The sequence below is a fragment of the Mustela erminea genome, chromosome 6 (assembly GCF_009829155.1).
Source record: "Mustela erminea isolate mMusErm1 chromosome 6, mMusErm1.Pri, whole genome shotgun sequence".
NCBI lineage: Eukaryota > Metazoa > Chordata > Mammalia > Carnivora > Mustelidae > Mustela > Mustela erminea.
In genome coordinates, this window is record NC_045619.1 from 130414360 (window position 1) to 130426618 (window position 12259).

General features: G+C 37.8%; 2 protein-coding genes across 9 annotated transcripts in view; both read left to right on the forward strand.

Annotated features, from left to right (window-relative positions):
• LOC116594363 (ankyrin repeat domain-containing protein 26-like) overlaps nucleotides 1-12259 on the forward strand; it is a 636289-nt gene that overhangs the window by 273285 nt on the left and 350745 nt on the right. The window lies entirely within an intron of this gene.
• LOC116594372 (ankyrin repeat domain-containing protein 26-like) overlaps nucleotides 1-12259 on the forward strand; it is a 193280-nt gene that overhangs the window by 21243 nt on the left and 159778 nt on the right. Inside the window, exons 5-8 of one of the 2 annotated variants that reach the window (XM_032349718.1) lie at nucleotides 46-245; nucleotides 5109-5232; nucleotides 5534-5592; nucleotides 9016-9109. In XM_032349718.1, the coding sequence (XP_032205609.1) occupies nucleotides 46-245; nucleotides 5109-5232; nucleotides 5534-5592; nucleotides 9016-9109 (477 nt within the window). Of the gene's footprint in view, nucleotides 1-45; nucleotides 246-5108; nucleotides 5233-5533; nucleotides 5593-9015; nucleotides 9477-12259 lie in introns of those variants that run through there. The other variant, XM_032349716.1, reaches the window with a different exon arrangement.

Sequence of the window (12259 nt, forward strand, 5' to 3'; positions counted from 1 at the left end):
ATTACAGATATTTTCATATACTATTTATTTTGTTTTTTTACTAAGTGGAAATAGAACTTGGCCTTGTATCACCGGGAGATAAAACTTTATTTGAGGATGATAATTCTGAAAACAAATGTGAAGATACGGTTGGTGTTCCTTCCAAACCATCTGTTGACATCTGTGACTCTTCTCCTCCTGCTTTGCCATCGCCTGATTCTATTCTAAAACCTCCTTTCACATTGTTAGGCCTTGGTCTTACAAAGGTAAGTTGTTTCATTTTGAACTTTTTCCCTATGTTTTTTCATATTTTATCGTCTTGATCCTTCTAATGAAAAGAACCTTAGGAAGAAATGGAAGTCCTCAAGATCATAAGAGAAAGCAGTGTCATAATGGTAGAGAGGTAATTGGATTGAGATTTATAAAGGTTGGTGGGAGTGAACAGTTCTTAGGTATGCCATTATGGATGGAAAGAATTACAGAGCAACTGGAAAGAACAGCTATAGATGGAATATGAAGCTGAGGGAGGAGGTGAAGGGAAAGAATTCATTTAAGAAGGGCTAGATGACTGTAAAGCTTGCAAAGTTGAGAGAGATTATTATAAAAACACCATAGCAGTTGTGGGGCTACGGGAGAGCAGATACTCTACATTATAAAATATGGTAGAAATTATTTTAAGTGCAAATTAAGAAAACGGAGTCAGGTAATAAAAAAAATGCTCACTCCTCTGAATGACTTACAGTTCATTTCTATGAAGAAGTGGAAGAAGATTTTATTCTTTCTTTTAAGTTGATAAAGTGTGATATTGTATATGTAATTTAGCAAAACCTGTGTTTATAGATAATGCAAAGTGAAATCTGTTTTAGGCCTTAATCAGATTTATTATGATTTTTGAATTTTGGCCATTATCCTTTTTAAAAAATTTTTTCAATTTATTTATTTTCAGAAAAACAGTATTCATTATTTTTTCACCACACCCAGTGCTCTATGCAATCCGTGCCCTCTATAATACCCACCACCTGGTACCCCAACCTCCCACCCACCCCGCCACTTTAAACCCCTCAGATTGTTTTTCAGAGTCCATAGTCTCTCATGATTCACCTCCTCTTCCAATTTACCCCAACTCCCTTCTCCTCTCTCACACTCCTTGTCCTTCATGATATTTGTTATGCTCCACAAATAAGTGAAACCATATGATAATTGACTCTCTCTGCTTGACTTATCTCACTCAGCATAATCTCTTCCAGTCCTGTCCATGTTGCTACAAAAGTTGGGTATTCATTCTTTCTGATGGAGGCATAATACTCCATAGTGTATATGGACCACATCTTCCTTATCCATTCATCCGTTGAAGGGCATCTTGGATTTTATTTATTTTTCTGTGTGTGTGAGAGAGAGTATAAAAGCAGGGGGAGGGGCAGTGGAGAAGCAGACTCCTACTGAGTAGGGAGCCTGATGCAGGACTCGATCCCATGACCCTGGGATCATGACCTGAGCTGAAGGCAGATGCTTAACCAACTGAGCCAACCAGGTGCTCTTTCTTGTGGTTTCTAATTTATTTACTGTGTGGTATAATCTTGGAAAGTTTTAGATCTTTTTGAGAATAAAGAGAGAAGATGAGTAAACACTTTACGTAGTCTTTTCATTACTTAAAACTGAAATTTATGACTATGTAAGTGAGGTTCTTAATCTTTATCCATTAAATGAAATAAATTTTAAGGTGCAACACTCTTAAAGAAAAAATATAATTTATTTTTAAGATTTTATTTATTTATTTGACAGACAGAGATCACAAGTAGGCAGAGAGGCAGGCAGAGAGAGGAGTGGGGGGAAGCAGGCTCCCTGCTCAGCGGAGAGCCTGATGTGGGGCTCGATCCCAGGACCCTGGGATCATGAGCTTAGCTGAAGGCGTAGGCTTTAACCCACTAAGCCATCCAGGTGCCCCTAACATCTTGTTTTTTGATTCTGATTTATTTTTAATTGTATCTGCAATAGACACATACACACAGATCAAATGAATAAACTAAAAATTTATGGTTTTTTTCCTAATATGAACTAGTTGTCATTATAGAATCATAAGGAAGGAAAGGTTGCTAACAGAGTATACAGAATTATTTCTGGAAGATGATTTTTACTTTTTCAAAATCTCCAACAGTGGATACATTTTATATTATCCAGAAACTTTAGTATTCATAGCTATTAGTTTTGGGGGGTTCTTTTTAAATTTAAAAAATTTTAAGTAATCTCTATACCCAGCATGGGGGTTGAACTCACAACCCTGAGATGAAGAGTCACACTCTCTTCCCACTGAGCCAGCCAGGAGCTCCCATAGTTGTTAAATTTAACATGTGAATTCTTTAATATCTGAAATTCAGAAATACTGATGATTTTATTTATTTATTTATTTATGTCCCTTTCTTCTTTCCTCATGTGAATATTGGGTCTTGCCTGATAATGACACATGTATTTGGAGACTTTAAAACCTTCAACTTGGATGATCATGATTATTATTTTTTTAAAAGATTTTATTTATTTATTTGACAGATGGAGATCACAGAGAAGCAGGCAGAGAGAGAGAGGAAGGGAAACAGGCTCCCTGCCAAGCAGAGAGCCCGATGCGGGGCTCGATCCCAGGACCCTGAGACCATGACCTGAGCCGAAGGCAGAGGCTTAACCCACTGAGCCACACAGGCGCCCCGATCATGATTATTTTTTAATACTAGATTCTTTCTCTGGTCATTAACTACTGGTAAAATATGTTGTTCACAGTGGAATAAGAAAACCATGTGAATTTTAAAATAGAGTTTTGTATTTTTCTCATATATCATAGTAGTACTTAAAAATGCCTCAGAATTTTAAAATCCCATATTTCTTTTATATAATACATCTTTTAAGATTAATTTTTAAAAATGAGTATTCTTACAAAAATCTTGGTGTTTTGCAGTTAAATCTTTATTAATCTTTTTTTTAAAATTTTTTTTTAAATTTTTTTTTAATTTTTAATTTTTTATAAACATATATTTTTATCCCCAGGGGTATTTATGTATTTGACAGTCAGAGATCACAAGTAGGCAGAGAAGCAGGCAGAGAGAGAGGTGGAGGCAGGCTCCCTGCTGAGCAGAGAGCCCGATGCCGGGCTTGATCCCAGAACCCTGGGATCATGACCTGAGCTGAAGGCAGAGGCTCAACCCACTGAGGCACCGAGGCACCCGATATTTATTTTTTTAACATCATGAGTAATGTCAATTTTTCCTACTCCAAATGTATTTGTCTAGAACTCTCTTCATAAGGCTTCTGGGTGCGTCGGGATATCTGGGTGGCTCAGTCAGTTAAACATCTATCTTTGGTTCAAGTTTTGATCCCAGGGTGCTGGGATTGAGTCCTGCATTGGGCTTCTTGTTCAGCGGGGAGCCTGCTTCTCTCTCCGCCTGCCCCTCCCTCTACTTGTACTCCCTGTCTCTGAAAAACAAATAAATAAAATCTTAAAAAAAAAAAAAAAAGAAAGGCTCCAGGGTGCTTCAAATTTGGTAAGTCCCAGATTGAAGACATTGTTTCTGACGCTTTCTTCTTCCCTGACTTTTTGTAATCTGCTCTGTCATTTGTTTTCCCCATCCTAGTAGATAGCACCACTGAAACACTGAAGTAGGAAAAATCCTGGACTCCAAACTTCCCTGAAATTATTACATCCAGGGGCACTTCGGTGGCTTGCTTGGTTAAGCATCTGACTGTTAGTGTTGCTCAGGTCATGATCTCAGGGTCCTGGTATGAAGCCCCTGGTCGGGCCCCATAGTGAGTAGGGAGTCTACTTGAGGATTCTCTCTCTTCCTCTTCCTCTGTCCCTCCACCTGCATGCACACCCTCTCCTTCTAAATATAAATAAATTAAATCTTTTAGAAAAAAATCATCACATCTCTACCTCTGAAACCAATAATACATTATGTGTTAATTAATTGAATTTAAATTAGAAAAAGGGGCACCTGGGTGGCTCAGCCGGTTAAGTGTCTGCCTTCAGCTCAGGTCATGATCTCAGGGTTCTGGGCTTGAGTCCCTCGTTGGGCTCCTTGCTCAGTGAGTAGTCTGCTTCTCTTTCTGCCTGCTGCTCTTCTTGCTTGTGCTCTCTCTCTCTCTGACAAATAAATATAAAACCTTTAAAAAATATTAAAAAGCAAAAAAAGAAAAAATCACCACATTCAGTCACTCTCTCCATTCACTATTTTGTATCTGCTTCCCATTTTTCATATCTTAATATAATTCCCTCTCTCTCTGTCCTATAATTTTGAAATCCTCTTCTGGCTTGGGTTACTTTTTTGTTAATTCAAAGATTTTATTTATTTACTTGACAGACAGATCACAAGTAGGCAGAGAGGAGAGGAGAAAGCAGGCTCCTCGCTGAGCAGAAAGCCTGATGTGGGGTTCGATCACTTGCATCAGGGATCATGACCTGATGATCCCTGAGCCAAAGGCAGAGGCTTTAACCCACTGAGCCACCCAGGTGCCCCTTGGGTTCCTTTATGTTCATCTCTACATTGCTGTCAGAGTGACCTTTCTAGAATGTATTTGTGGTGATGTAACTCCTCTGCTTCTTTAGTGGATGCCCATTACCTGAAGGAGAAAGTTCATATTGCAGCATCACACTTGCCTTTTTTGTTTCAGTCCTGGTTTTCCAATTCTGTCTCTCTATCCCACTCCCCAAAATTGTGCTCCAGTTTTGCCACCTTCTGTAGCTATCGTCACTTACTGTGTTATTCCATACGTCATCCTTTTGCTCATTCTACCTTTTCTAGAATGCCCTTCACACTGTCTTTGTGTAGTCTCTCTCTCAAGATACAGCCCTACCTTTGCAGCATTTCCTGAGCTTCCCATATACAACTGTTTTCCCCTTTGTGCCTTCACTGTGCTTTATTCACTTCACCTGTAGAACTAGTAAATGATACTCTTCTGTTCTTGTTTTTGTCCATCTCTACCCCTACTAGTATACATGGCAGTCTCTTTTATTTATATTTCCAGCTTCTCCCAGGATAGTGCCTATGACTTGACGGACGCATTTGTCTTTCTGAGTGAGTGGGTGAGCACGTGAATTGATGTGATGTTTTCTGAAGTTGGGTTTTTGTTTTGTGTTGTTTTTATAGGAAGGAGAGGAGTGGCCAGCGATTGGAACAAAGAATGATGGTATTACTGAAAGTGTTCCACAAGCGCAAACAGTTAATGACTGTTTGACTTCTGCTGACAGGGCAGATAAAAATGATAGACATGGTAAGTTAGTGAACATCTCCGCATTTTTTTTCTAGGCTTAAATGCTAGTATAAAAAATATCACAGTATGTAGATCCAGTTATGTTCCCCATTTCATTAAGATATTTTTCTTTTTCTTTTTGCTGTCTTTCTTTTTAAGTATACCAGCTTTTTCTTCCTGAAAATTCTTCAACCCTCTGAAAATCTTTACTGCTTTTACTTTTATTTTATTGAAGTATTCATGAAGGGGGAATAGGCTTGTATATACATTTAAAATTCATAATACATGTTCTCATTAGTGTATCTATGACTGTATTTTATAGTTATGCTGTCAGCATTAGGATTCGCAGAACAAAATGAAGAATCACCTTGGGATTCTGAGGTACCGTTTTATTATTATTTTAAAATAAAAGCAAGGAGTGATTTTAAAACGTAAAAGGGATCCTTAGACTTTACTCTCTCATCTCTGCATTTGCCCATAAAAACTATTGCCTTATACTTTTTACCTGTAATTGATAAAATATTTATGTGCTAAATATAATAATCCAGCATAATACAGTTCTATTAATTTACAAACTTAACCTAATGAAAACTGTGTAGTATTATTGCAGAAAACGGAGGCTTAGATGTGATAAGGAATTAGTTTGTGTTTTGAAATTAAGTTATCTAAATAACCAAAGAATTACTCCAGGCCAGCTTATGGCCAGATATATGATTCTGTGGTGTATATGGATGTGCAAAACTCCTAATGAGATCTAGAAAGAGTTTGGATTTTAGTTTTTCACAAGTTGGAATTTGAAAAGATGATGCCTGGGACTTGAAAGTGTATCTATCTATCTGTCTATCTATCTACCTATCTATCTATCTATCTGTATGTATGTATATGCATATGTTTATGTATATTTTAAAAATATTTTGTGTATCTATGTAGTTGAGAGAGAGAGTGAGTGAGTGGGAGGGAGAGGGAGAATCTGAAGCAGACTCCAGTCTGAGCACAGAGCTCAACTGAACCATGGGGGGCCCCTGAAACTATTATATTTGGACTGTTAAGTAGATTTACAAGGAGCATTGCGAGTATAATAAAAATTATAATAATACAATGGTATTAGTGGTATTATTACCACTGGTTTAGTGGTGTTTTATTTATTTTTAAAATGATTTTATTTATTTATTTGAGAGAGAGAGAGAGAAAGGGAGCATGAGCGGGGGGAGGGGCAGAGGGCGAGGGAAAAGCAGGCTCCCCACTCCCCACTTCTGGGGCTAGATCCCAGAAATGCCCAGGCATCCCTGGTTCAGTGGTGCTTTCAATAGGTAAAAACTATATTCGGATAGTTAAAATAGTATGCCTTGAGTATCTTTGTGGCAGCCTTACTTACAGAAACGTAAGTGTAAGGTAACGATGACCTTTTCTAAGGTGACGGACTATGGAGGGAGGTAAAAAGGGCCTGATCTCTTAGCACAGGTAGGTGCTACACAGTGTTTCAAGCACCGTGTTTGAAGTCAAAAGATACAGTGGCATCCAGGTTCTGTCACTTGATAGCTGTGGGATCCCAGAAAAACTTGTTTAACCTGTTTGAATGTCACAGACCTCATTCATAAAAATGGTTCTAATACCTACCTCTCAGGTCTGTGTAATGAACAAATATGAAAACACTTTGTAAACTGTTAAGGGCACTATAGAAACACAAGACAAAAATGATCACAGCAGTATTAGTGATTTACTAAATGTCGAGGACCCTTTTTTGAAATGTGAAGATTTCTGAAGGGCAATAAAATAAATGGCAGTAGTGTCAAGAAAAGAAGGGGAAAGTTAGAATGGGCAGGTGGATTTCTAATTTGGGCTATGTTAAATTTCAGTGACATTGTGTAGGTATACAGTTGACCCTTGAATAAGATGGGTTTGAATTGTTTGTCCACTTACACTCAGATTTTTTTTTGATACAGTACAGTACTGTTAATGTATTTTCCTCTTCCTTATGATTTTCTTCATAACCTCTACTTTAGTTTATATTGTAGGAGTACAGTATATAATATATAGGACATACAAAATGTGTTAATTGACTTTACGTTATTGGTAAGGTCAGCATTAGGTTATAATTTACTCTGACCTTCTGTGCTCAGTTTAAAGAGTCAATATTCAAATGAGGATTAAGAAGTAGATTAGATCTACAGATCTAATGATCTCTACTCTAGAGATCTAAGGTCTTCTATTTAAATATTTTAGTTTTTAATATACACTTTTGCTATTTTTAAGTCTAATTGCTTTTGAAGTAGGAAGTTCAATAGGAGATGAGTAAAGTTTTTGGGGAATCCAAAGTTATATGTGGAGTTTGGACTGCACGGCTATTAATGCCCTTAACCCTTGCATTGTGCAAGGGTTGATACCTAGTATAGTGACTTGGTACTTGAGACCTTCTCAGTGAGCTTGTTGTTGTTAGTTTTTAGAGAAAAAGAAAGAGAGAACATGTGAGAGGGGTGGGGAGGGGCAGAAGAAGAGGGACAGAAAGATTCCCAAGTAGGCTTTGTGCTCATCATGGAGCCCAACATGGGGCTTAATCTCCCAACCCAGAGATCATGAATTGAACTGAAATCAACAGTCAGTTGCTTAACTGACTGAGCCATATAGGCACCCCCTCAGTGGGATTATTTTAAGTGTTTTGACCTTAAATACATTTGTTATTGAATACCAGCTATGTATCAGGCTGTACAAGTTGAGGGGTTAGGCTGTAGTAGTTGAAGCAGAAAAATGAGGAAACAACAACCCACTGTAAGTCACTGTTAGTGGTTCATATAAAGAAAATGGGAATGTTAGGCTAGGGAATAGTGGGGGGAGTTTGAAGTTAGGATGGGGATGAGAATGTGTATGGAATTTTGTTAGTCAGAAACAATCTCTCTGAGTGTGGCAAGAGCCGCCAAGTAAAGGATGAGAAGGACCAGTTGTGTGAAGGTCTTGGAGACCTTCTAGACATTCTAGACAGACAGAACCGTGGATCACACCTGTTCATCATTTCATTCTAATGTCTTGGAATGACCAGGAAGCAGGAAGATCCACCCCATTGGTATTATTGTTGTTTGTAGAAAAGAAAATGGGTATACTAAAATAAGTGCCTGGTACCTTTTAGGTAATTAATAAATAAATGTTCTTATTATTCCCTTATGAAAGCTTATTATACTTTTTGGAGAGTTTCATACCTATATCTAAAACTTTTTGCTATTATTTAAACATAATTTCATGAAAAGTTTTTCTTCCTACTTTGCCATTGCATTTAACCATTATCCTGTCAGTAAAGTTTCCAAGCCTTTGTTTATACAAATGAAGCAGCAGTTACCACACTGTATTCTTTATACTCAACGTGATCTACTCCAAGGTTTCTTATGTCAGGTGTCCTATTTTTACATGGAAAAAGGTTCTGCTGTTCGGAACAGTTTAAATTTGTAGCAAATATACTTACTAAAGAATTTATTTAAATACATATTTTTAATATCCTTTTATTTTGGTGGGGAATGCAAAGGAGAGTTAGGTGTTTTGTTAGTTCCTGTTGAAATGTACATATAAGTCAGTGTTCTGTCCAAGAAAATATTTACTCTGGCATTTGATGCTCAGTTTACAGCCAGTGGCCAAATGAAGATTAAACATTATATTTAATTTAGAAAGCATATATGAGTTTTTAAAATGTTTTGGTTTTCAGTATATGCTTTTCTTATTTGTGAGTCTGATTACTATGAAAGTAGGAAGTTCAGATATTTTCTTAGAAAAGGATTAGGAAATCTTTATGCAACTCATTTTTGTTGTTCATTTTAACAGAGTAATTCTGAGAGTCTCCCAGAGACATACATTGATCATTTATCTGGGAATGCAGATCAGAAAGGGGCAAGTACATTAAATGAGCAAGTAGAAGGTAAGACTTGTATTTTATTAAAAAGTCATTTGATAAAATATTGGTGTAAAATGGGAGCACTGACATATTTCAATATCCAAAGAAAATCACCTATTGAATTAGAGATAAAGAGAAAGATTGAAAAGGAGATAAGTTGAAGTCTTATCAGGTGTCAGTGTCAGTAACAGATGAAATTGAGGGTGCCACAAAGGAGCTTACTTAGTGGTTCCATTTCAAGATACTCTAAGACCAAAGGAACACCAGGAAATAAGTGGAAAGGATAAAAAGGGTGACTGACGAGAAAGTCAAGAATACGGGGAGTAAATGAAGGACAATAAGCAGCTCTCAGAGTGGAAGGTGGTAAAGTAGAACAATTCTTTATTTTTTATTTTCTTCTTAAAATATTTTATTTTTTATTAACATATAATGCGTTCTTAGCTACAGGGGTACAGGTCTGTGAATCTCCAGGTTTACATACTGCACAGCATTGACCAAAGCACATACCCTCCCCAATGTCCATAGCTCCACCAAAATAACTCTTTTAAATGAGGAGCAGACTATTTGAAATGCAGGAATAATATCAGGTGAGCTTCCAGTACCAAAACCTGTCAGAGTAGGATACCAAAATTTTCCTGCTCTTACTGCTTTCCTCATGGTTGGGAAGACATTCAGGACTTCCCTGGTTGATGATGCAGAGCTATGTTCTAGTCACCGATAAGTGTGTGTATCTTAATGGCATAAAAATGGTGGTACTTCATAAATAGTATCATTGAGTGCAAAGAAAAATATTGGAAGGAAGAAGGGAGGAGGGTCAGTTCAGGGGAAATGAAGGAAACTTTAGCCATGATAAAAAGTCCATTTGAAAGCTTACAACTTTTAAGACATTTCCAGTTTCGAAGAATTGATAGTGATGCACATAAGGCTTGCTTCTAGAAGGTGAAGTTAAGGTAAAGGAATGTGGTAGCAGACACAGTATGGACTAGAATTTCTCCAACTTTAGTAATCAGAGACCTTGCTAAAAATGCAGATTGTGAGCAGCAGGTCTGGGATTCTGCATTCTGACCTCTCAGGTGATGCCAGTGTCTGTGGTCCCTGTGTCATGTGCTCTGTAGCAAGGGGTTTCTGTAGAGAAGTCTGGAAGGGCCAGTGGATAGTTCAAGACACCATGGGATCAAGGAAAATCATTATTTTGTTTTTATTTGTGAGCATGTTTTTAGCTAGAGGGGAGCAAGGAGATGCAGAAAGAGAGGTTATAGATGTGAGATACTAGTGCTAAATAAAGAGGAAAGAAGTGGTGAAGATAAACCCTAGTAAAATGGGTGTAAAAGCAGAACAATCAAGACCATAGATCCAGAAATAACTCTGTTTTAAAGATTTCTTTCTTTATTTTAGGGAGAGAGAATGAGAGAGACAGTGAGTGATTAGGGGGACGGGCAAAGGCAGAGGGAGAGAGATGCCTCAAACAGGTTCACTTCTGAGACTAGAGCCCGATGCAGGGCTCAATCCCAAGACGGTGCCATCATGACTTGAGCCGAAATCAACAGCTGGATGGCCAATCCGCTGCTCCACCCAGGCGCCCCCAGAATTACTTTTGAAGAAGAGGGATAGTGACAGGAATGAGGGAAAAAAGAAGGGCACGTTAGCTGGGAAATTTTGGAGTTGAGGAAACTCCAGAGAATTCACTTGAGATGGCTTGAGGGTATTTGCACTAAACAGATTAAATCACAGCAGCTCTACAGTGAATACTGAAAGCAGATGGAGTGCTAGACATGGGGTAAATCATAGCCACGTATTCATCCTCCTCCGGTCTACTGGACATCAAAGATATATGTTAAATTAACATTCATTATTTAAATGAGTTACGGAAGCTATAGCTTTTTATTTTATTAACATAGGTAATTTATTGATATTATTGCTGATTGAAAACACTTTAAAAACTGACATTGTTCATATCTTCTGCCCATTTTTTTATATGATTCTCTGTTTGTGTGTGTTGAGTTTGAGGAGTTTTTATAGATCCCGAATATCAACCTTTTGTCTGTACTGTCATTTGCAAATATTTTATCCCATTCCATGGTTGCCTCTCTGTTTTGTTGACTGTTTACTTTGCTGTGCAAAAGCTTTTGATCTTGATGAAGTCCCAAAAGTTCATTTTCATTTTTGTTTCCTTTGCCCTTGGAAACATATCTTGAAAGAAATTGCTGTGGCTGATATTGAAGAGGTTACTGCCTATGTTCTCCTCTAGGATTGTGATGGATTCCAGTCTCATGTTGAGGTCTTTTATCCATTTTGAGTTTATCTTTGTGTACGGTGTAAGAGAATGGTCAAGTTTCATTATTCTACATGTAGCTGTCCAGATTTCCCAGCACCATTTATTGAAGAGACTGTCTTTATTTCAATGTATATTTTTACCTGTTTTTTGCAAGATTATTTGACCATAGAGTAGAGGGTCCATATCAGGGTTCTCTACTCTATTCCACTGGTCTATGTGTCTGTTATTATGCCAGTACCATGGCTGTAATATAAAAAAATGGGCAGAAAATATGAACAGACGCTTTTTCAATGAAGACATACAAATGGCTATCAGACATATGAAAAAATGTTCATCATCAAGCCATCAGGGAGATGCAAATTAAAACCACATTGAGATATCACCGTACACCAGTTAGAATGGCCAAAACTAGCAAGATAGGAAACAACGTGTGTTGGAGAGGATGTGGAGAAAGGGGAACCCTCTTCCACTGTTGGTGGGAATGCAAGTGGGTGCAGCCACTTTGGAGAACAGTGTGGAGATTCCTCAAGAAATTAAAAATAGAGCTTCCCTAGGACCCTGCAATTGCACTACTGGGTATTCACCCCCAAGATATAGATGTAGTGAAAAGAAGGGCCATGTGTCCCCCAGTGCTTATAGCAGCAATGGCCACGGTCACCAAACAGTGGAAAGAACCAAGATGCCCTTCAACGGATGAATGGATAAGGAAGATGTGGTCCATATACACTATGGAGGATTATGCCTCCATCAGAAAGGATGAATACCCACCTTTTGCAGCAACATGGACGGGACTGGAAGATATTATGCTGAGTGAAATAAGTCAAGCAGAGAGAGTCAATTATCGTATGGTTTCACTTAGTTGTGGAGCATAACAAATACCATGGAGTACAAGGGGAGAT